Source organism: Mytilinidion resinicola (assembly GCF_010093595.1).
Source record: "Mytilinidion resinicola strain CBS 304.34 unplaced genomic scaffold BDZ99scaffold_9, whole genome shotgun sequence".
Classification (NCBI taxonomy): domain Eukaryota; kingdom Fungi; phylum Ascomycota; class Dothideomycetes; order Mytilinidiales; family Mytilinidiaceae; genus Mytilinidion; species Mytilinidion resinicola.
In genome coordinates, this window is record NW_022985445.1 from 25,825 (window position 1) to 47,446 (window position 21,622).

Genomic DNA, 21,622 nt, shown 5'->3' on the forward strand with positions numbered 1-21,622 from the left:
TAGGCCGTGTAAGCCCTTATTTCGCGATATAACTCTATAAGAAATCGAATTAGTATTATATATCTCTGCTACTTCCTTATTTCTTAGTTATTCTTTAAGCTATACTCTTATCCTCTTCAGCGCTGCCTATTTAGCACGTATATAAACCCTGTGCAAAGTTTAGGCATTAAATTTAGACATTTTAGTATTAAGAAAAATCACTTATATAGTACTAAAGTGCCGCACCTTATAGGTGTAGCAGGTGGCCTAATTCTACTTATATAGCTACTACTTATTCTCTATATATATTACTAGGTTAGAGCGCTCCTTATAGTTATTAAGTAGCTTCTTCTAAGCCTTATTAAATTAAGCTATAACTTCCAGCTTTATTATAGCGGTCCAACGGGTAAAAAACTGCCCCCTTTTCTCCTATTCCTTCTTCTAAATAGCTTCCTTCTCTTTATCTAATATAGGCGCAGGTGGCGCGCTGCCTGCGGCGTACGTAGGTTCCTTTTTATACACCTTAGCTAGTTTAGTAATAATATTCTTTTCAATATGCTATATACAGAGGAGGCGCGTGACCGTAGGCTATTATTAATATAGTGCGTTCCTTAGAGCTTATTCTTTATCCGTTAAGAAAACGCATAGAATAAGAGAATAGCGCTTAAAGAGCTCGAAGAGCTGCAGTACTGCCCAGTTATAGTTCGCCTCCTTCTCTTTTAGCAGGAAATAATAGGCAATTTCAAAGTTATTGCTAGTACACGTAACGCCGGTAATATGCAGGAAGAGTATACTAAATCTATTAGTTTTATAGGTGTAATCCAATAGAATAACATCGTGATTAGCCCGTAGGATCTCGATAGAATCCGGATAGGCAAAGAAAAGGTGTTTAATTCGGTTCTGCTTATCTTTTATAAAGTTGTATACGTACTTCCTATTACGGCCGTTAGGTGCCGGGAATATAAAGGTTTCTAACGTATAGAGGAGCGCCTAGATAGGCGTAAGGCCGCCGAGAAGCTTGTTCCTATACCGGGTGCGCTTATTAGTAATATTGTGCGCCGTAATAGTAACCCCTTTCTTTAACAGCTTTGTATATATTTTATTAGGCTTTATTCCGCTTAATACATCTATTTAAATAAGGGCATTTATAGATGCCGAGTGCTTCCTATTACAGGCGGCTGCTATAGGTTTAAGCATAGCGTTGTAATTGTTATAAGCTTCCTCTACCGTCTCCTATAGCTAAACACGTAAGCTATTAACTCTAGGAGGCTGCCGAGTAAGCGTACCGCTTATTTTATAGTTTACTTTATTAGTAGACGTACTGCGCACGCGTGTATAAGACTTTCTAGTGCCTTTAAAGCAGCATCGGTACTATATTTTCCTTGTTTCCTTCGTTTTTCTGTCTAGTTTTAAACGGAACTTAATAAGCCTGTAGCCCTGCGCCTTTATATACTTTCTAAGCACTTCCTTAGCTTTATCTAGCGTATAGTAGGACCGTGGCGGTGGTGGTTTAAGGGCTATAGTAAGTGTATTAAGGAAGTTAAGGATTAGAATATAATACTTTATAGCCACACCGCACTTAGAGAGAGCATTTGGAATTAGTAAGAAATATAAGCGAGCGAATCGGAGGCCCCGGAGCACTCCTCCGGACCAATTAGAAGATTAGACGTAAGAAGGGTGTATATAGAGTAGAAAAGGGGTGTACACCAAGTAAATATAGGGTGTATATTTAGCAGCGCCCTTAATTTATAATTATATTTAAATATATTAAAATAGCTTTTCTACCGCAATTTTTAAGTTGCTTAATTTACTTAAAGGGCTACTAATCGCACACCCCCTTTTTACTAATCGTACACCCTTTTTTTACTAATTGTATACCTTTTCCCCTCCTATTACTTTACCACCTTATAATTAGCTCGGATTAACGCGGAGCTTTTTCCGGGTATTTACCTATACGTCTATTTATATATAATACTATATATAAGGCCGTATAGCCTTATATACGGCTATATATATAGCTATATAAATTGGAAAAAATATATACCGATTTATATAGCCTTATATATAAGCCTAAGTCTAAGTATAGAATAGAAGTTCTATTCTAGAAGTGCCTATATACCTATAAGTATACTAAACCTATTAAAACTTTACCTTATTACGGCTTCTTTATATCGAGCCTGGCCCCCCTATATTACTACCTGCACTTACTCTATATACTAATCTATATACTCCTTAGCCTCCTTTTTATAGTTATACTCTGCAGGCGCTACAACGTTTCTACGGCTTGGCGGCCGGCTTAATAACTCAGCAGTGCCCCCCTTAACACCTGCTGGACGCTGAGACCCTTCTAGACGTGCTTGTAGAGCTGCAATCTGTCGTAGGATGTCTGCACGGTCATCCTCTTGTTCCACCTGAGGTTGAGGCTGAGCACTGTCTTGCCTCCGAGCTCCTGCCTCTTTTTCCGTGGTACCTTATCCTTCGCACCAGGCGGCCGGCCGCGCTTCTTAGCTGCAGGTGTTGCTGTATGCGCTGCTGTATGCGCTGCTGTATGCGCTGCCGTAGATGCTGCCGTAGATGCAGCTGTAGGCCTAAGAAGGGCTGGATCAATACAAGAAAGATCAGCCGGTGTAGCTGTCGACTGCGCTGCTGTATGCGCTGCCGTAGATGCTGCCGTAGATGCAGCTGTAGGCCTAAGAAGGGCTGGATCAATACAAGAAAGATCAGCCGGTGTAGCTGTCGACTGATAGGCATTCCGAGCGACAAGAGCTGGACGAGGGACTACAGAAATAGGCGGTGCTGGCGGCGGAGCTGTCGGCATGCGTCCTGGAGGTATGCTCGTATGTCCACTCTGTCTGGTTTACTACGGTATTTTGCTAGGCCGTAGCCCTGCGCTGATGCGTGCGCTTGTAGAGCAATATGCGCTACCTCTGCTGTAGCGTAGTACGCCAGCCGTAGCGACTGGAGGGCCATAGTGAGTGTATTATAGAAGGAGAGGAAGAGGATGTAATTGATTGCGATTAAGGCCGCATTTAGAGAGAGCATTTGGAATTAGTGAGCGACTTAGGCGAGCGAATCGGAGGCCTCGGAGCACCCCTCCGGGCCAATTAGAACGTGGTGAAGCGATAGGGGGGAAGGGGTGTGCGATTAGTAAAAAGGGGGTGTGCGATTAGTAGCCCCCTTTACTTATTAGAGGCGCTGAAATATAAATATATAGGGTAGTATTATTGCGCGATTAGGTTATAAGCCTTTAAAAGGCGAATAAAGCCGCTATAAAGCGTAGAAAGCGCAAAAAAAAGTAAATTTAGAGGTAAAAAGTCCTAATAAAGGTACAGGGGTTTAATATAATTGCTTAAAAGGAAGCTAATAAATAAATTAAGGGCGAAATATATTAAAATAGAAGGCGCCTAAGTAGAAGTATATAGTAGTAAGCGCGCTATAGGCGCTGCGGTAAGATAGAATATAATACTTATATATATTAAAAAGATAAGGAAGTTATTATAGAATAGACTATAAGTTAAATTAAGTTAATATCTATTAGCGTTATAGAGTAATCTATATTTAAAGCTATTAAAAGTTAATAAAGTAGCCAGCTTACTTAGGTAGCCGGCTTACTTATATTACATGTTAGATATAACTGCTTTAACCTTATAGTAGAGTATAGTAATTATACTATTAAGTAATTATTAGATATATTCTATACTATAAAATTAAAGGTTAGTTTAAAACACCCTATATATATATATAGGTGCTATATATATATTATATACTATACTTAGCTATATAGCCTTACTACTTTATACTATAATACGCTCTTAGCTATATAGTATTACTAAGTTAGGTAGCTACTATATATAGAAAATATAAACTATATATTAAAAGGCTAACTACTATAACCTATTACCTGCTAATATAAAGTTGCAGTAATATTATATAAGTTTTACGGGCACTACGCTCCTTCTAAGGGTTAGGCCTTATACCTATAATAGCGCCTGCACTAGCCGCTGGCGCCTAAATTTTAAATCTACACGCTGCTATTATACAGGGCTCTAGCTAGTAATATACAACCGTTTTATTACTATAGTACTTTTAGTTCCTCTATATTTTTCCCTATAGAGTTGCAGGGTTTGTTTAATAAGGCTGTACAGGTTCGGGGTTAAACCCTTTTTAAAGGGGGGGGTAGTATAAGGTAACCGGAGCACCTACAGTATATAGCCACCGAATAGGATGCAGATACATCCTCTCTAAATCATGCAGCCGCCTGCGCAGGCGTATAGCCTGCGAGACCTCTGCGAGTTACGTGCTCGCTTAGGCCGGGGTATATACAGCCCCAGGCCACGCATCACGATTCCTTAAGGATTCGTCTCTCAATACACGAAATCGTCAATTCTATCTACGAGCCCCCTGCCGTGCACTCTTCCATTACACTTAATAGTTTCTAAACGCTACTTTAAGAGTAATAAGATTGGGTATATAGATTAATAATAATGCTATATACGATTAATAATAACTTAAGCACTTCCCTTTGACTTTTACACCTCTTTCCCGGCAACATGCTCTTTCTCAACGCCTTGTAGCCTTCTTTCGACCCGTTCGGTGAAGAACTGGTTGAAAGGCTTCGTGCAAAACGCGCAGATAATCGCCACGCCGCCGAACGCCAGACTGGAGAAGAACACCATATGATACGACTTCACATTCCCGTCCTGAACTGCTTTCACATACAGCGGGATCCTCTCGTTGGCAATACCAGGGATCTTGGCGAATGTAGCAACAGCACCGAGTAGCCCAGACTTGATGAGAAGAGCCGTCGACTTCGCAGAGAGGCTATCTTCGACCGCTAACTTCTTTAGTCGGGGGGGTATCTGCTCGGCCTTGGTGCTTGTCAAGACGCTAGAAAAGATGGCGAGAGCCACGCTGCCAAGAGTCGAGCGACATGACCCTAACAGACCACTTGCGAGGCCGAGATCCGCAGGAGGAACACAGAACGGCACAGCGACAATACCTACGACTTCAACGACGCCGACGGCCAGAGCGCCGAGGCAACAGAGAATGATGGACATGGTGCGTGTGGAGGCATCGGCAGCCGCCATGGCCCCGATGAAGGCGCACATGAGTAGGGCGGCGATGCGGAGCTGCCAATGGCCGAAGCCAAAGCGTACAGTGAAGCCTCCGACGACTTGGCCAAAGGCGATGGACCCGCCTAACGCGCCCGACATTAGGCCTATCATGACTTGCTTGTCTTCGTAGAGGGAAGTGATCATTTGCGGCCAAATGACGGTGAGAGAGTAGTAGAACATCTGTAGGATTATTAGAATTCAAAAGAGAAAAAGCAAGCATTTACTACGTACGCTTGCGACGGATGCGACGCCGATGAGGGCCATGAAACGACCGTTCATGAAGAGAGACATTGGGATGAGAGGATACTTCAGCGGCATGTATATTTCTTTCGGGGTCAGCTTCTCGTCAGCGGTAGGGTACGAAAGTGCGCTTACCATAGAATGCGAAGACCACAAGTACGGCAAATCCAACAACGATTGGAACGATAACATGGTAGGAGTCCCAGAGATAGAGACCTCCGCCCCAAGACAGGCCTAATACAAAGGAAGTGAGTCCGCCGGCAAAGAGAACGATCCCTCCCCAGTCGAGCTGACGGAGTTGCTTGGACATGCTCGTGTCCTCATGCAGTTGCCTGTGAGTCGGTGGATGATAGCAGATAAAGAACAGGATGCCGGAGATGGCGCATGTAATAAGATTGAGCCAGTAGTTCCAACGCCAGCTAAGAGCGGTGTACTGGGCCAAACAGCGAGCGATGAGAGGGCCAAAGGCAGCAAGAGGGCAGGTTGAGAAGAATAGGAGACCAGTAACGATGCCGCGGTGCTTGTTTGCGACAAGTTCCATGAGGACAAAGCTGAAGCAAGTTTGGATGGCCCCGGCAAGGCCCATGAAGACGGTGCCGCCGAGAATGGTATTGATGTCTTTGGCAGTGCCATTTATGATTGATCCTATGATTCCAAGTATAGCTCCTGTGATCATGAACCATCGGCGTCTGATATGTGGTCAGCACATGGGTGATGGATCAAGCAATGCTGCAGGAACCGAACCCAAATATGTCACTTAGTCGACCGACAAGCGTCAAGCCAACTCCTCCGCATAGCGTCTTTATCACGGGGATCAAGGCGTAGTTGGGATCGGGGCCTAGGTCGGCATTGATGATGGTGATGGTATTGACGGGTAGGATGTAGCCTACGACGGGTGAGGGGGAGTCAATAAAGGTCGACGAGTCCAAGTACCTAGGTATAGGCCTTGGGCCATGAATGCAACGGCAGCAACGGATCCAATGAATCGCCAGTTCCGATAATAGCCCTCCGGCATGTCCTCGAGGTCGGCGCCTCGAGCCTCTTCGGCGATCTCTTGTCGAGTGCCATCGGCGGCGTATTCGATGTGGACATCGCGAAGAGATGGCTCAAGATCTTTCTCATCCATGATGGTAGCACAGGACTAGAATACTCTGAATTGAAATCCGCGAGGAAGAGAAAGCAAAGTTTAAATTTGATGCAGACGTATAGAGCGAGAGGCAGCGTTCAATATACTATTTTCTGGCTATGGGTGGCGCAAATCGCCAGATTTTTGTCCCCGCACTGGGGTAGTCTCGCATGAAATTCTGGGGTCGGCAACAGCATTCCGGGTGGTTGGACTTTTCGGAAAACGATTTGCTACCTGTGAATGCAAGCTGGCGATCACTCGACGCGGCTTAGCGGCTGGGCGATGATTCATTGCCTGGGGGACCAGTCTGCGATGGATACAGGCAGTCCAAGCCAGTGCCCCGAGCAGTCGTCAGCAGTCTTTTTAGTGTCATTGCTGGCATATCGCGATGAGACTGGAGGGCTTGGATGACTTCTGAGCGCGCACTTTCTCAGCTGCATGGTAAAGACAGCAGAAAAGAAGGCACCCGTGACTTGGGAGCAGTGACGGGATGCATCATGAGTTAGAGGAGGCCAGACAGCTGCGGATGTGAAATGTCGAGATCAGTGGGAGGTGGTTGAGATGGAGATGCGTCCAGAGGGCTGCAGTCGTTGGTTTTGGTGCTAGGCTAGATCAGGCCGCGCCAAGCATCCCCGCGCCGTCGCCTCCGACATCCGCAGACATTCACCCATTGTGTCCATCCTCCATCCCCTCCATCACCAACCCACTTCTCAAATTGACCCCCAAACCAGCTTCAACCCCACGATGTGCCACGGGACCACGAACACCGCGTAGTAATCGAACAGCGCGTCGATGCAGGCCTTGAATCCCGGCCGCTTCTCGAACTCTTCGTGATGTGCCTGTTTAACGTTAGCGCTGTGAACTCGATCGTCTTTCGAGTTCAGACAGACTCACATCGACAGTTTTCCAGTTGATCAGCAGAATCTGGTCCTGGGGATTCTCAATCTGCGGCCCAATGAAGTAGCCATCACAGCCGGGTTCTTCCTCTAGCACTTTGGTCACCACCGCTCTGAACTGGTCGTAGTATCCCGACACGCCCCCCTCTACAACCTTGGTCAAGGCCACCTCAATCGCCGGGCTGTTGAGAATGCTTTTCAACCGGGCTTCGCTATCGAGGTCAGACGTCCCGAGAAGCGCGTGCTGCTGCCATTCCACTTTGCGCCCGTTCAACGCTGGCTGCACGACTTTGTGGAACTTTCCATATGCTGGGCTTGTGAAAAACGAGTGGCTCGAGGCTAAAGAATCCCACACCAGCACTAGCACCTGTGTGTACCTCTCCTCGAATTTCTTCCCTCGCCAGAGTGCTCTCAAGCCCGGTGCACTTTCATGAAAGTATGAGTATCATGGCCGGATGAACATTTCCATATCAACATACCTTTGCAATACCTCTATCGCAGGAGCTAAGTCCTTACTAATCTCCTCTTCTGTCGGCGTTGGACGGTGAGGGATGAAAATCAGCTGTAGGGCCTGTTTCGACATATTTGGGGAAAGAGTACGAGGACTTTGATTGAATGTGTAAAGTTTTCAGCCCAGCACTCGTTGAAAGCATATATTGCAACGCGTCCATTAGAACTGATACCAGGGATTGCTTCCCCGCAATTAAGACGGTCATTGGAGAGAAACTGACCGAAGACATTCCGTCCGTACTGACAAATCTCAAAAGCTTCCAATTGTTTCAGGTTTGCATGTAACCCACTCCCAAGATCGACTTGATTGAAAGCAATCACATCTCCTCAATTCGAAAACCTCAAATCGGACTTCTAGAAGCCATCATCTTTCCACAGCTCAAAGACGTCAAAGATGGCATCCAACACAGCAGCCCTGAGGCCTGGCCGCCTTCAAGATCGCATCGCCATCGTTACCGGAGCTTCGTCGGGCATGGGAAGATCAATTGCTCTCACCCTTGCCGGTGAAGGAGCTCATGTGGTTTGCGCAGACCTGAGGCCAGAGGCATCGCCAAATGGATTTGAAAAGGACATACACATCCCTACTCATACCGTCATCTCTAATAACGGAGGCACTTCTCGATTCAAGAAGTGCGACATGGGGGTGCCCGAGGAGGTGTATGCGCTGATAGACTTTACCGTGCAGGTACACGATGGCGAAGCTTCCGTTTGAAGTAGATGGCCAAGCTGATTCTGCTTTAGGAATTCGGTCGCCTAGACATCCTGATCAACAACGCAGGTCTGTGGATGCCGCTTCGCGAATTTGTCGAGGAGACGGACGAGATGTGGGACCGCATGATGGCCATCAACAGCAAAGGCTCGACCATCGCCATGCGACAAGCAATCAAGCAGTTTCTCAAGCAGGACGTCACGAGCTCTGGCTCGCGTGGTCGCATTGTCAATATTTCTTCCAGCGCCGGCATCGTCGCCATCGCGCGTGAAGCGACCTACTGCGCCTCGAAAGCCTCCGTTTCGATGCTCACGCGTGCAATTGCCCTCGACCACGCGAAAGACTCGATCAACGTCAACGCCGTCTGTCCAGGTGTTGTGCGAACCGCGCTCTCGAGCACAAACTTCAACGACCCGGAGATCATCAAGAACATGAAAAAGGGAACGCCGTGGCCTCGGCTGGGAGACCCCAAAGACGTGGCTGGCGTCGTGGTGTTTCTGTGCACCGACGAAGCTGTCTGGGTTACAGGACAGAACATCGCAGTGGATGGCGGCTTCACCGTCGGGATACCTTTGTAGACTGATCGCCGCATCGCCAATTCAAACTTGTTACTTTTCGAGCTTCGCCGCACTTCGCATTCAGCGCTCGGGTTTTAAGCATCGCCACATGACGACGTACATACACGAACTAACTTGGCGCCCCAACAGACGAACCCCGCTGCGAACTGCAGCTGACCGAGAAAGTTCGGGTCCATGACTTCGACTGGGCGCTGATTCGCTCCCTAGGCCGAAGTCGAATTGGTCCGAAGTGAGGGTCTCGGACGGACTATCTCACCCCGCCTTTCCACAGCGATGCACTGCGGTAACTTGCCGCGTCCAGCACCCTGTTATTGGATAGCAGACGCCTCTGAGCATTCTCGTCCGGTCTGGTGCATGCGGGGCCCCGACTTGTCGTGCCTGGAAAGCAGCCGTCGCGAGAAGTCGGAGCCGATGCTGGGCCTCCACACCCCCGAGTTCCGGCCTCTCCCTGTGCGCTGCAGTAGTGGAGCAGCTGCATGACTCGAGTCCGGGCTTTGGGCTTGGAGCTCCCCCGGTCTCTCATCTCCACTTTGTGGAGAAGCTGGCACGCGGGCACGCGGGGTACAGATCCCATCAATATCCGCCAGCCGTCTGCCTCTGCTGATATTCACACCACTTGTCTCCCTCCTTTTGGTCATCAATTTCTGCACTCACTTTGTTTCAATCCAGGCAGGGGCCTCAGCCGACCGGGTATAGCTATCTGCAAGATATAGGAATGGCGCCGGGTACCGATTCTCAGCTCCAAGCTGCGTTGGCTTGTCAGCTCTGTCGCAAGTGAGCCTCTTCCCCGGCCCGTTCTTCGCCCACTTTTAGGCCTTCAAAGCCTGAGACTACTATCATCATTCAATCTTCTCCCCCATTTGAGCAATTCTTGCATGCGCATTGTCAAACAGCTACTGATTCTCCACGCAGGCGCAAAATCAAATGGTAGGCCTGACTATCCAGCTGCTGTCGCTGCATCTCTGACTCCAGCCTCGCAGTGGTCGCGAGCTTCCTCGATGCGCAATTTGCGTTGGTTCCCAGCAAGACTGTCAATATCCACCCGGACCTCTGAAGCCAGGGCCTAAAATAGGAGCATCGCAGCGCGGTCGCAAAAGACAAAAGACCAATCCTTCGGAAGACAGTTCTTCACAGCCACCGCGCAACCCAGATGGCGACTCCACAGATGCGCGTGGCCTCAACGCAGACTCCGCTGAATGGGAAACTCGATCCATTCCCATTCAGTCCTCATCTACGAATAATGGAGCAACCAACTCGTCTAGATCCAACGAATTCTCCGGGAACCAGGACTTAACGAATCGCCGCGGCTCCTCAGTTTCAAACACTGAGCATGGAATTCCAACGAGGGTTGGACATCGGCCTTCTCAAGCGGGGTTGGATGCGCGTAGGCCGCTCTCGCCAGCGACCACTGCGTCTACCGGGAGTCCCAGAGATCAGCTAAACATGCAAAGTCTCTCATTCATTATTCATCCTTCGCATGAAAGCTGCACCCCGGAGACGGCAAAGTCCGATTTCGGCACACCATCCCGAACAGAACCCGTGACTTTGATCATTGCGCGGACTTGGGTTGCGCTTGGTGTAAAGCCCCAGGTCATCTATCGACTGTACGTTGCTCAATACTGCCGCACTGCTCTCGTGCTTACTTTGTTTCCAGGGTCGATTTGTATTTTGAGAACTTCACTGCCTTCTCGCTATTTCAACAACCGGTGTTCGAAGTCAAGGCGCAAAATGTCGCCTCATCTCTGCACCTCCATGCGCTCCTAGCGGCCATGTTCTCATTCGCAGCTCCTTTCTATGTTCCCGACATGACCAGCCCTACCGGCTTCCCCGATCCCGATAATCCTGTAGTACCAAACTCAGAGCACTTTGGCGATCTCGCCGAAAGATTCGTCCAGGAGTCTCTCATGAAGCTCGAAGACGAGTCGCCGCCGCTCTGCCTGCTTCAAGCCTTGATATTAACCACATACCGAAAGCTCATCAAAGGCGCTCGAGGCCGAGCATGGAGATCACTCGGGACCTGCGTTCGACTCGCGTACGAAATGAACCTCCACTTAATCGATTCGGAAGGCATCGGTCGGGGAGACGCGCCGCAGTCCCAAAGTCGAGATCAGTGGGTAGCAGACGAAGAGCGACGTCGCGCATGGTGGGCTGTGTGGGAAATGGACACGTTTGCCGGAACCGTGCGCAGGTGTCCTGCGGCGATAGATTGGTCTCAGAACGAAACGTATCTACCCGTCGATGACGAAGCCTTCTTCAGCGGAGTCCCAAAGAGGAGCTGCTACCTGGAGCGAAATGCGATTGACCGGTGGAAGGCATTGCATGAGAGCGGCAATGAGTCTTCAAAAGCTTGGTTCATCGTGGTCAATTCTCTTATGAGAGAAGCGCAAATGCTAGCAAGCCCCAGAGGCGTGCCAATATCCATATCGGGATCATCAAACGACCGGGCATCATCCTCAAGGACTGGCTGGCGCATGCTCCCTGGGAAAGCCTCCAAGGATGTTTCGGAAAAGCTGGGGGCAATATCGAATGCCCTTCGCTGTATCTCTTTGACGCTGCCACAGTCGCTTAAGTACCGGAACCAATATTTGAGCTTCGAATCCACCGGACCTGACGATGCGAATTCCCCGCGTAGGCTGCATAGTGCCATCTATAGCATCCATCTCATGGTAGCGCTAGCAAAGCTTATGATACATCATTACTACGTCTTCTCGGTACCCCCAGAGAATACGCCCGCTACCTCCAGCGAAGATCCGACTAATTCTACGAAGGAGAAATCAGGACATTGGCAATACCGACCCTCCGGACTCGCCCTGGATCAGTACTTCGAAGCCGCCGACGACATTCTCACCATCATTAACCGCAGCCACGAAGACCACGTTCGCTACGTGAACCCATTCCTGGCAAGTACCGTATGGCTTGCCGCGGCAGCTCAACTAATTTCGAGAGTCTTTGGCTCGCCGAACACGGACGCGAATCTCGCGAGGTCGAAATTTGAGGTCCTATATCTACTGCATAAGCAGTTCGTCAACTACTGGGGCATATTCACGGCACTGCAGGAGAACCTGAACACACTTGAGGCACGTCTAGAGCGGATTGGCGCGCGACTGAATGGCGGGGACGATCCGGGTTCCCGACCCCTGACCAACGGGCAGAGCTCGCGTCCGAAGTCAGCAGCGAGCAATCAACACAATGCCAATGACTCGCAGACGGGGTCGAACAGCACGACCAATCATGCTTCTCCGAATCTTTACCACATTCCCCGTTCCGAATTACCTCCATTCTCTAGCATGGCTCACTTGCAGCTCGTGCAAACCCCACACGAGCAGCAGCAGCAGCAACCACAACAGCAGCTTCAGCAGAGTATTCACGACCCATTTGTGCATAACATGGGGAATTTTTCTTCGTTCGGGGGACCTCAGCAGAACGAGATGATGGCCGGATCTTTGGAAGACGCAAATACATTCAACGCGATTCATAGTTCGACTGGCGACATGATCGACGATTTGGACTTTAGCATGAGCTTGGATATGAGCGAGAGCGAGTTGCAGGGGTACCTAGGTGGTGTTTTGTCCGGAGCTTTGATTGGGTGAAGATCTAATGCGAAGGTTTTCTCGCTTTGGGGTAATAATCGATGCGGAACAGGGCGTTTGAGCTTGGGCGGCAAAATTGACGTTCTTGAGGCGCTTTGTATTCCTTTGGGGAAAAGCTTTATCCAGCTTCAAATCCGATACCCATTTCTTTCACCTTTATTTCCCCCTGGACTTAATCATTGCCTCTTCTCCCAGCTTCATTCTCCAGATTGTATCATCAGTGAAGAGTGTATCCCCCGTCAACCTACACCAATTAGCAGTCATCTATTACGCAATCGGCTTCGGGCCCACTCACCGTCAACGCGGTCCCCGTGATGTAGCTAGCCCGCTCACTCGCCAAGAACGCAACCCCATCAGCGATCTCCTGGACATGGGCCAGCCTCCCCATGGGCGTCTTGTCGATGTTCGGCTTGAGCACCTTCTTGACGGCGTCGGTCACGAGCGGGGTGTCGACGAAGCTAGATCCCTGTATTAGACCGAGACCCTTTCACGAATTTGTGCGAGGCTGAGTTTGACCGAGGGTAGGGATGGGGTGGGGACGACCACGTACCCTGGACACACCGCGTTCACGCGAACACCTTTCTTCGCAAAGTCCAGAGCGTCCGTTCGTGTCAGGCCGAGAAGTCCTGGATTATGTTAGCGGTTGAAATCGAACTTGGGCAGATCGAGCCGGGGTGCTGCGTACCATGCTTCGACATTGCGTAAATCGCGTTTCCGGGAACGACAAGCATGCCCAGTACCGAGTCTATGTTTACGATCGAGCCTCGACTGGGTATTCTACCGACGCTGTGGAAAGAATAGTCAGTGCTGAACTCTAGTCCGGGGGTGCTGCAATTGTGGAGACCGCGGAAAACGTACACAGCATCCACGCTCACTAGCGGCTCTTGCGCCTCCATGATCTTTAACTCCGCCTTCTCGCACAGCCATGTCCCTTTCAAATTGATATTGAGCACGCGGTCATAGTCCGAGGAAGGCACTTCAGTCGTCGGTCTCAGTTGAGCGCCCACGCCAGCATTGTTGACCGCGTAGTCGATCCGGCCGAACCTTTTGACGGTGCTGGCGAAGATGCGGTCAATGTCAGCTTCGTTGGTGATGTCGCCTGTGTTTTGAAGCAGCTCGACGTCTGGGAACTGGGTGGCTAGGGCGGTAGCCGTGGATGCAAGGGCGGCGGCGGAGATGTCGACGGCGGAGATCTTGGTACACCCATCGCGGGCAAATTGGAGGAGAATGGCTGTGCCTATGGAGCCACCCGCACCAGTGATGAAGAGGACGCTGGAGATGTCAGATTCTTTTTCAAGCGAGGTACAATTCGGCTGAAAATATGGGAAATGGCAATGTACCCGTTAAGAGATAGTCCCATTGTGTATGTCGTTGGGGATGAAGGGCCTTTGCTCAAAAATGACGCTGATATTAGCCCGTTAGAAATCCCGTGCTCGTTCACGTTCCCACGAGCAAAACTGGCGGACAGACCTATGATATCTATTCAAGGATATGTACAACCGGACTTTCTAGAAGCATTGGCGTATCAGTGGATACTTGCGGGGGATCGACTTCGGCCAAACGCCCGTACGTACAAAGGTATGTCTGCACTTCCATGTCAGGCACGGCTTCTCGGGAGGTCTAAGCAAGCGGTCCAATCTCTGATTGGATATAAATTCAAGAACACGTGATCAGATTCGAATTACAGCGAAATCGTTTGACTTCAGAGTTCGTGGCCGAATTTTTTAGAACCAATTCTCCGCATTTCTATCTCCGCTCAAAATACCTCTCAAACGACGCTGCTCCAAATCAACTATCTAAAATGAGAACGCTTTCTTCGGATCAATCGAGGAAGTGAAGTCCGCCTCCCTCGTCGCCATGTTGACCGGGAACGACACGTGCTCGTGCACCCACTTCCAGACACCATTCTCCTTGGACAGCACTCCTGTGATGCGGTAGATCATCTCGAACTCCTTGTTGTCCTTGGACTTGCCGCGAAGGCGCTGCACCATAGTCGCATAACCAGACGTCTTGGATGTCGCGAAGACTTCGAGGTCTTTGAAGTCGACTTTGGCGTTTGCGAAATCTGAAACAATGTTAGTGGACGACAGAAGCAGCATGAGGGGAAAGGAAATGGGATAAGCGTACATGGGAAAGTCTCCTCAAAGTGCTCCTTGAAAGCACCACGGCCGGTGAAACCGAAGAGATCGAATGTGACCACTTCATCGATCTTGTAGAAGGGCTTGCCGGACTCGGAGTCGTCAAGAAAGTCGCGGTTCAGGCAGCGCGCCCATCCCTTGTAGAATTCTAGGATCTCTTCCTCTTCCTTGAGGAGCTCGGGTTTGTGCGCCTACGTGGAAATAATGGTTAGTATGGAAATTTACTAGGCGTGAGCTTTAGGAGGCTCACGGTGCTGGGAGGATAGCTCAGATTCTTTTGGAGGTCTTGGACCGTCGTCAATGTGTTCTCATCGAAGTAAGACATGATGGAGCTGTGTTGCTGAAAGATGATTGACGCTGGAGGATGACAGTGATTTTTACCATCAGTACACTTAGACCCAGCAACTTTTATACCTCTTCTCGTCCAGAATCTCTCCGCACTCTTCAATACACCACCAATGCCTGCAACCCCGCATTCTGCCTCCGTGTGCAATCCTTCCGCCGCCGGGACGTTTGTCTACTGTCCAGAGTCGTGAAAGTCACGTTCGAAGTCTTGCCGTCCCTACAGGACTACCATTGGCCTGCGAAGTTTGGCCGACTACAGTTTGCGAGAAAGGCAGTACAAACATTCCAGATGCCAATCTGGGACATATTAACCCCGGAATTTGGGCGCGAGTTTCCCCATGGGGTCGCACGGTTTACATGCATTCCCCAAGGATGATGAATCTACACTCGCACCATTGCTGCATGATGCAGTTTTTCTAGGCTCTCCGTGCTCTGTGACGCCGCTGTGTTAGTCCACCTGATCAAAGCTCGGAGCCACTTCATATCTGCCCCGAGGAACACAGCGTCAAGTTAATATATCTAGGAATATAGCCAGGTGTCTTCCCCGGGATCTTTAAGATTAAGTTGACTCTTTCAATACCGAGATATTGATATCTGGCATCATGACTCCAACCACTGTTTCCATCATCCTCGCGTTGCTCTCATATGGCATCTATCGTATACTCCAAACTGGCAGGCGGGATCCGCGCATGCCCAAGGGGCCGCCGACACTTCCTATCATTGGGAATCTGCACCAGATTCCTATGACCGGATTCTACAAGCAGTCAGTTAAACTTATTCCCATGAGCTGACTGAATTGCTAACGTATCTCTAGACTTCGAGAATGGGGCAAGGAATACAAAGGCATCTACTCTCTCAAATTCGGCTCCACCAATGTGATAGTATGCGCGGATCGAAAGAGCGTCCACGACATGGTCGATAAGAAAGGGTTGATGTATGCGGATCGGCCATTCAGCCATGTCGGACATATGATTACGGGTGGTGATCATATGGTGCTGTCTAGCAATGACCCCCTTACCAGGGAAAAGCGTAAAGTCACGACGCACAATCTTTCGGTAAGACAGAGACCTTCTAGACACTTTCCTGTGCTGACCTGCCCCAGCCAAGGAACATCGACGAAAAGGTCGCTCCCATTCAGGAGTCGGAGTAAGTGGCGCTTGACGTAATTCGGACACCTTAACGGCGACTGATGAATACAGAATAACCCAGTTGATGTTCGACTTCCTGGAGAAACCAGAAGACTTCTACAAACATCTTCGTCGGGTAACGTCGTCGATTGCTTGTACGCTGGTCTTCGGTCAGCGGGGTGCAACCTATGATTCGTTCTGGGGATCTGTAAGTCATCTAGCTGGCCGGATCTTCTGTGGAGAAGTACTTCGCTAACTATCCGAAGTGTGTTTACGAAGCCTTAGCAAGCGTCAGTAGATCTTTCCATCTCGATTACATTTCAGCTTATACTTTCGCAGTTCGGAGAATGTCTAGAGCCAGGCGCCAACCCACCAGTCGATGAATTCCCGATCTTCAAATATTGGCCGGCCCGTCTGACCCCCTGGCCCAACTGGCAAACACGGGCACTGGGTTCTCGGGACTGCTTCGATCGCATATGGGGTAAGGCTCGCGAGTTTGTCGAGGAGAGGAGACGGTCCGGCATCAAGCGCGATTGCGTCGCAGATCAGCTATTGGATACGTACGAGGCCAAAGGCTTCCCGTTCAGCCAACATGCCGTCAACATGCTTCTTGGAGAGATGGTGGAGGGTGGTGCGGAGACTACGAGTTCCAGTCTGTTGACAGTGGTGTTGGCGTTGGCGATAAACCCCCAGTATCAAGAGAAGGCTAGGAAGGAGATCGACGCTGTTTGCGGGACAGAAAGGTAAAATCCACTACACTTTCGTGGCAAACTAATCATAGTATTGACTGCTCGTAGATCACCAACCTGGACTGATTTCAAAGACTTGCCGTATGTCAACTGCATCGTCAAAGAAGGCATGCGATATCGTCCTGTGTATGCTAATCAACATCCTTACCTCAAATCCACCACGAGTCACTAATCTGCAAACAGCATTTCAAGTGGCCTTCCTCATCGCAACAATGCCGAAGACACATACGAGGGCATGCTCATCCCTAAAGACTCCATGATCTTTGTCCCCGCCTGGGCCCTCCACCACAACGAGAACAACGGCTATGACGATCCTGACACCTTCAACCCCGACCGCTTCCTCAACCATCCCAAGCTTGCAAACGACTATGCCGGGTCTCCGGACTACAACATGCGCGATCACTACGGGTACGGGGCTGGACGCAGAATGTGCCCAGGGATCCACCTCGCGGAAAGGAATCAGTTTAGGATGGTGTCGAAGCTCTTATGGGCGTTTGAGATTAGAGAGCCTTTGAATGAGAAGGGGGAGAGGGTGCCGCTAGATCCCGAGGCGTATGAGTCGGGGTTGCTGCATGCACCGCTGCCGTTCAAGTGCGATATCAAGGTCAGGAGTCAGGCGCATGTGGATACGATTCGGAGAGAGATGGCGGAGGCTAGGAAGTTCTTTGCCAAGTGGGAGTGAGAGTTGTGCTATTTTTCACATGAACGTATTGCGCATGTTTTGAATAGTATAAGCTTCAATCGTTCATAAGTCGGCTGGGATACCTCATACAGCATCCTCTATCCAATACCTATTGCAATGAGGCATGCCCCTGAGTTAGGAATGTTAACAATATCACCGACCCATTGTGAGATATTAGTTTATACAGCCTGAAAACTCCCTCTCCAGCTCGACTCCCCATTTAACCAGATCTCCAGCCGAAGAACCACCCTTTCTTCTTCACAACTGGCTCCCACTCCAGCGGCGGCTCCGTACCCATATCACCAAGAGCCCGCCGGCCCTCTTTCGCCCACCCACCCTCATCCGGATCCCAGAAGTCACCCAAAACGACCGCCCTACCATGCACGGGACAACGATGATCTTGACAAAGACACACCGAGCACCAATTATCTTGGCAGCGCCTCTCGCGGCCGTGCACCATATCCCACAATCGATTCGCTCTCGTCGTGCACTTGGGCACCTCATCTTCACGCACATCGTCCCATTCTTCAATCTCTCGTTTGTCCTCGGCGGCTTGGAGGTCCCTTAGCATCCGCTCCATATGGCCGTGGTTGCCGCGCAGCTCGCGTGCTTCGAAGACTTTAGCGTAGAGCCGGGAATTGCGGTCGCGGAGGGATTCTTTAAGCAGCTCGTTTTCTTTTTTGGCTTTCTCCAGCTCAGCAGATTTGATGCGAATGGCGACTGCGTTGGCAGTGCGGAAAATAGAGATCTCGTCGCGGAGTGTCTTCTCAGTCTTCCTCGCTAAATCTTTGATAGCGGTATTCGACTGCCCGAAGATGTGTTTTGCGACGTCGTTTGCAGACCTCAGGGCCTTGTTGTCTTGTGCGAGTTGCTGGTTCGCGGCGCGCAGTTGGGCGTTTTCCGTATCTGCGTTCTCAAGCATTTCGACGCGCTCTAGGAGCTCGCTTTCATTTTCTTTCGCAACTTGGAGTTCAGAGGACTGATGGGCGAGCTCGTGCTCAGCTTGAAAGCGGGCAGCGCGTTCTTGGTTTAGCTGGTATGACTGGGATTGATAATGCAGCTGCTGGATGTCGATGAAACCGGCGTGAAGGAGTTCGATGGCCTGAGGGAGCTGGTTGTTCTCGACTTCTTCGGGCATTTTCATCTGCTGCATTGCATATGCCGTGTCTTGAAGAAGTACGCCTACGTGATCTGTAAAGTCGTCATTCATTCCTGCGTTGGACAGGTGGGCAGCCTTTACAAGTGATGCAGGCCGAGAAATTCGAGGAGGCATCGGTGTTGGTACACCTCGACGAAATCTACGGGCTCTAGAAAGTGGATTGAAGCGTTCCATTAACGAGGAAGTTGGAACATGGTCTTGATCTCGACGATTCGGAGTATCCACCGCCAGCTGGCCGAAGTCATACAATGGCCCGCGAAAATCTGTTTCTTCGCCAGTGGGAAGTGGATCGAAGGTTTTAATTTGCGGATTCGCGCTCTGCTGTCTACCAGTTCGAGACTGCTGACGATGTAGAGCCAGCTTGTTCGACTTAGACGCAAGATTCTGGAAGTCTGGAACGCAGTGGATAGGGGTCTGAACGCCGCTGGAGAGTACGGGTTTCTTCGGGGTTACGGCCTGTTGAGTGGATTTAGGCAGAGTTGATAGGAGTGTCAATCCGTCCTCGGTCTCATAGGTATGTTGTGAGTCAAAAGGGTTATTAATGTCCGTTACCGAGAAATCCAATTCGCTATTATCACACTCCCACTCCGAAGGTAGTGATTCCCGTGATTCCTGTCGTGACAAGGTGCGGTCATGATGGTCATCCTCGTTCGCTTCGAGGCTCACAATCAGCGTCGGGACAGATGCCTTTCGCTTGAACTTGCGACACGGAGACTGTGTTCCTTCGGATGAGCTAGCGACGTATGCCGCGGGGGTTTCTTGGATAATAGACTCGCTTTCAGATGCTTCAGATGCCATGATCTTGGTATCCTCCTCATCTCCGTTCTCGCTATGTTCTTTGATACTATGACGGTCCGAGAAGGGAGATTGAGGTGGAGACGATGGTATTTTGACTTCCAATGTCTCTTCTTCCTCGTTAGGTTCCTTGTGGAAATCTTCCGCGTGATTCATCTCCGCTACTTCATCTAGTTCTGCAACTACTGCGGTCGTGACCATGCTAAGTACCTTCGTATCGTGTTCCGTCGCGGCTCTAGAGCGAACATCCCGAGCTCGTACACCATACGTCGCGGTGGAGATGCCGGCATCGGATAGAGATACCAAAGCAGTCTTTACAGCTTCGTCGATTCTATTCGGAACGCGTTCAGGGTCCAGGTGCTCTAGACTTGAGGTTACGTCGTAAGGGGCCTGCACATCATCGCTCTTGGGCCCGGTCTTCGATTTTGTAACTGCGAATGGAGTACGTTGGAACGCTCGCGATCGAGGTCGAGGGGGCGGAATGGGTGTGCGACACTTTTCTTTGTCAAGGGCGCGCGATTGGTATGGCATAATGAGGATGCTCATAGAGGAAGGCTAGCTTGGGTTAGGGATATGATTAGGAAATAAAAGAACTGATGGTGGCGTGGGAGAAGCGAGTGGGGGTGATGAGTAAGGTTTGTAGAGTCGAGGATGGAGTTAGGCCTTTTTGCCTTTACGTATTTGGGGGAAACAGAGCGCACTCCGAGACACGAGTCCACATGGTGAATGTATTGCCTCTTGAATTCTTCGAGAAGCAAAACAACAACTGCGGCTTCAGTGGGGTTAAGCGCACGTGACCGCTAAGCTTGATCAAAAAGACATCAAACAATACGCGCTAGAATCTTTAGGGTAAAGAACTAAGAAATTAATAAAAGCAGTAAATATATTAAATAGGTTCTAAAGTTAAAGAAAAAAAGATAGGGAAATATAGAGGTTTTCTTACTTATTTAAAGTAAAAAATTTGCTTTATTTTTAGTTAAATTTTTACTTAAGTATTTTTATATTTACACTTCTATATTTTAAGTTCTCTAAAATTCCTTTTATTACCTTTTCTATACTAGCTATATTAATAATATAGCAACTTAATCTAATAATAATATACTTTATAAGCAAGTTAGCTATATAAGCGAGTCGGCTACCTTATTATATTTAGCTGCCTTAAACGTTAATTGCTTTATAACGCTAATAGATATTAACTAGATATAAGTTGTAGCCTAATCTGCAGCAACCTTTACATCTTTTTTACACGTATAAGCGTTGTGCCCTGGTTCGCCGCAGCGCCTACAGCGCTGTACGCCGCCGCCAGAGCGCGCTCCGGCTTACTGCCTTTTGCTTTAAGCTGCCTCCTTAATTTTTTAAGCAGCTATTTAAGAGCCTGCTTCCTTTATTAGAATTTTTTCCCTTTAAATCCGCTTTTTTTTGCGCGCCTTGCGCTTTATAGCAGCTTTATTTACCTTTTAAAGGCTGGCAACTATATTATATAGCAGTATAGCTTTATATATTATAATTGCAGCACCTTTAGAAAGGCTATTAAGCGAGTTAAAAATAGCTATAGGCGAGCTATTTTAATATATTTAAATATAATTATAAATTAAGGCTAATTAAAAGTTTAGCTTAAAAGCGTTGCTTAGTATTTTTAATTCCTATTAAGCCTTTATAGCAAAAGGCAATAGTATATAAAGTATAATATTAAGCTTTAAAAGTACTACCTCTAGATTAAATAGTATAAGGCCTGCGCCTTAAAAGCTTACGCAAATATTACTTTTTATAATTAAGTTATAGAATACTACTTTAAATACCGGCAGGAACTCTAGCTTTTATAGCTATTAATAATTAGCAGCCGATATATACCTATAGTGCGATCTTTTATATATATATTAAAATA

The 21,622-nt window shown here is 48.8% G+C and overlaps 9 protein-coding genes across 9 annotated transcripts; 2 read left to right on the plus strand and 7 right to left on the minus strand.

The window, feature by feature from the left end:
• Positions 1 to 2,252: 2,252 nt before the first annotated feature.
• On the minus strand, positions 2,253 to 2,800 carry BDZ99DRAFT_299017 (uncharacterized protein). Its single transcript, XM_033714175.1, has 2 exons — positions 2,622 to 2,800; positions 2,253 to 2,532 (listed from the first exon to the last, which is right to left on the minus strand). Exons 1-2 carry the CDS (start codon positions 2,728 to 2,730, stop codon positions 2,327 to 2,329), a joined length of 315 nt encoding a protein of 104 aa, XP_033576813.1. The 5' UTR covers positions 2,731 to 2,800; the 3' UTR covers positions 2,253 to 2,326.
• BDZ99DRAFT_462521 (uncharacterized protein) lies at positions 2,687 to 3,006 on the minus strand. Its single transcript, XM_033719864.1, has one exon. The coding sequence runs from the start codon at positions 2,947 to 2,949 to the stop codon at positions 2,758 to 2,760; it is 192 nt and encodes a 63-aa protein (XP_033576814.1). The 5' UTR covers positions 2,950 to 3,006; the 3' UTR covers positions 2,687 to 2,757.
• A 1,502-nt stretch (positions 3,007 to 4,508) lies between these two features.
• BDZ99DRAFT_386880 (siderophore iron transporter) lies at positions 4,509 to 6,459 on the minus strand (the record flags this gene model as incomplete). Its single annotated transcript, XM_033715494.1, has 5 exons — positions 4,509 to 5,273; positions 5,325 to 5,435; positions 5,485 to 6,022; positions 6,078 to 6,219; positions 6,267 to 6,459. The coding sequence occupies 5 exons, from the start codon at positions 6,457 to 6,459 to the stop codon at positions 4,509 to 4,511; spliced, it is 1,749 nt and encodes a 582-aa protein (XP_033576815.1).
• Positions 6,460 to 7,009: 550 nt separating this feature from the next.
• On the minus strand, positions 7,010 to 7,979 carry BDZ99DRAFT_462523 (uncharacterized protein). Its single transcript, XM_033719865.1, has 3 exons — positions 7,835 to 7,979; positions 7,354 to 7,780; positions 7,010 to 7,298 (listed from the first exon to the last, which is right to left on the minus strand). Exons 1-3 carry the CDS (start codon positions 7,936 to 7,938, stop codon positions 7,170 to 7,172), a joined length of 660 nt encoding a protein of 219 aa, XP_033576816.1. The 5' UTR covers positions 7,939 to 7,979; the 3' UTR covers positions 7,010 to 7,169.
• On the plus strand, positions 7,840 to 13,040 carry BDZ99DRAFT_570520 (uncharacterized protein). Its single transcript, XM_033728003.1, has 5 exons — positions 7,840 to 8,550; positions 8,607 to 9,148; positions 10,065 to 10,079; positions 10,133 to 10,756; positions 10,807 to 13,040. Exons 1-5 carry the CDS (start codon positions 8,260 to 8,262, stop codon positions 12,740 to 12,742), a joined length of 3,408 nt encoding a protein of 1,135 aa, XP_033576817.1. The 5' UTR covers positions 7,840 to 8,259; the 3' UTR covers positions 12,743 to 13,040.
• BDZ99DRAFT_299067 (short chain dehydrogenase/ reductase) lies at positions 12,869 to 14,353 on the minus strand. The gene is made up of 5 exons (XM_033714176.1): positions 14,213 to 14,353; positions 14,083 to 14,146; positions 13,428 to 14,014; positions 13,293 to 13,368; positions 12,869 to 13,200 (listed from the first exon to the last, which is right to left on the minus strand). The coding sequence occupies exons 2-5, from the start codon at positions 14,100 to 14,102 to the stop codon at positions 12,996 to 12,998; spliced, it is 888 nt and encodes a 295-aa protein (XP_033576818.1). The 5' UTR covers positions 14,103 to 14,146; positions 14,213 to 14,353; the 3' UTR covers positions 12,869 to 12,995.
• A 185-nt stretch (positions 14,354 to 14,538) lies between these two features.
• Positions 14,539 to 15,205, minus strand: BDZ99DRAFT_519953 (uncharacterized protein; the record flags this gene model as incomplete). Its single annotated transcript, XM_033725465.1, has 3 exons — positions 14,539 to 14,807; positions 14,870 to 15,071; positions 15,131 to 15,205. 3 exons carry the CDS (start codon positions 15,203 to 15,205, stop codon positions 14,539 to 14,541), a joined length of 546 nt encoding a protein of 181 aa, XP_033576819.1.
• A 622-nt stretch (positions 15,206 to 15,827) lies between these two features.
• Positions 15,828 to 17,783, plus strand: BDZ99DRAFT_442209 (putative cytochrome P450 oxidoreductase; the record flags this gene model as incomplete). Its single annotated transcript, XM_033717801.1, has 7 exons — positions 15,828 to 15,988; positions 16,040 to 16,280; positions 16,328 to 16,371; positions 16,425 to 16,560; positions 16,677 to 17,095; positions 17,150 to 17,227; positions 17,285 to 17,783. 7 exons carry the CDS (start codon positions 15,828 to 15,830, stop codon positions 17,781 to 17,783), a joined length of 1,578 nt encoding a protein of 525 aa, XP_033576820.1.
• Positions 17,784 to 18,003: 220 nt separating this feature from the next.
• Positions 18,004 to 20,268, minus strand: BDZ99DRAFT_476105 (uncharacterized protein; the record flags this gene model as incomplete). The annotated part of the gene is made up of 1 exon (XM_033722035.1): positions 18,004 to 20,268. The coding sequence occupies one exon, from the start codon at positions 20,266 to 20,268 to the stop codon at positions 18,004 to 18,006; it is 2,265 nt and encodes a 754-aa protein (XP_033576821.1).
• Positions 20,269 to 21,622: the final 1,354 nt, after the last annotated feature.

Excerpts from the sequence above, each read along its gene's own strand:
- BDZ99DRAFT_299017 (XM_033714175.1), bottom strand. The coding sequence starts at position 2,730 with ATGCCTATCAGTCGACAGCTACACCGGCTGATCTTTCTTGTATTGATC. Across the intron at positions 2,533-2,621 it reads ACGGCAGCGCATACAGCAGC|CGCATACAGCAGCGCATACA; the intron begins GCAGTCGACAGC and ends CATCTACGGCAG.
- BDZ99DRAFT_462521 (XM_033719864.1), bottom strand. The coding sequence starts at position 2,949 with ATGGCCCTCCAGTCGCTACGGCTGGCGTACTACGCTACAGCAGAGGTA.
- BDZ99DRAFT_462523 (XM_033719865.1), bottom strand. The coding sequence starts at position 7,938 with ATGTCGAAACAGGCCCTACAGCTGATTTTCATCCCTCACCGTCCAACG. Across the intron at positions 7,781-7,834 it reads GCGATAGAGGTATTGCAAAG|TGCACCGGGCTTGAGAGCAC; the intron begins GTATGTTGATAT and ends CTTTCATGAAAG. Across the intron at positions 7,299-7,353 it reads TCAACTGGAAAACTGTCGAT|GCACATCACGAAGAGTTCGA; the intron begins GTGAGTCTGTCT and ends AACGTTAAACAG.
- BDZ99DRAFT_570520 (XM_033728003.1), top strand. The coding sequence starts at position 8,260 with ATGGCATCCAACACAGCAGCCCTGAGGCCTGGCCGCCTTCAAGATCGC. Across the intron at positions 8,551-8,606 it reads TGATAGACTTTACCGTGCAG|GAATTCGGTCGCCTAGACAT; the intron begins GTACACGATGGC and ends ATTCTGCTTTAG. Across the intron at positions 10,757-10,806 it reads CCCCAGGTCATCTATCGACT|GGTCGATTTGTATTTTGAGA; the intron begins GTACGTTGCTCA and ends CTTTGTTTCCAG.
- BDZ99DRAFT_299067 (XM_033714176.1), bottom strand. The coding sequence starts at position 14,102 with ATGGGACTATCTCTTAACGG. Across the intron at positions 14,015-14,082 it reads ATGGGACTATCTCTTAACGG|CGTCCTCTTCATCACTGGTG; the intron begins GTACATTGCCAT and ends TGACATCTCCAG. Across the intron at positions 13,369-13,427 it reads TTACGCAATGTCGAAGCATG|GACTTCTCGGCCTGACACGA; the intron begins GTACGCAGCACC and ends AACATAATCCAG.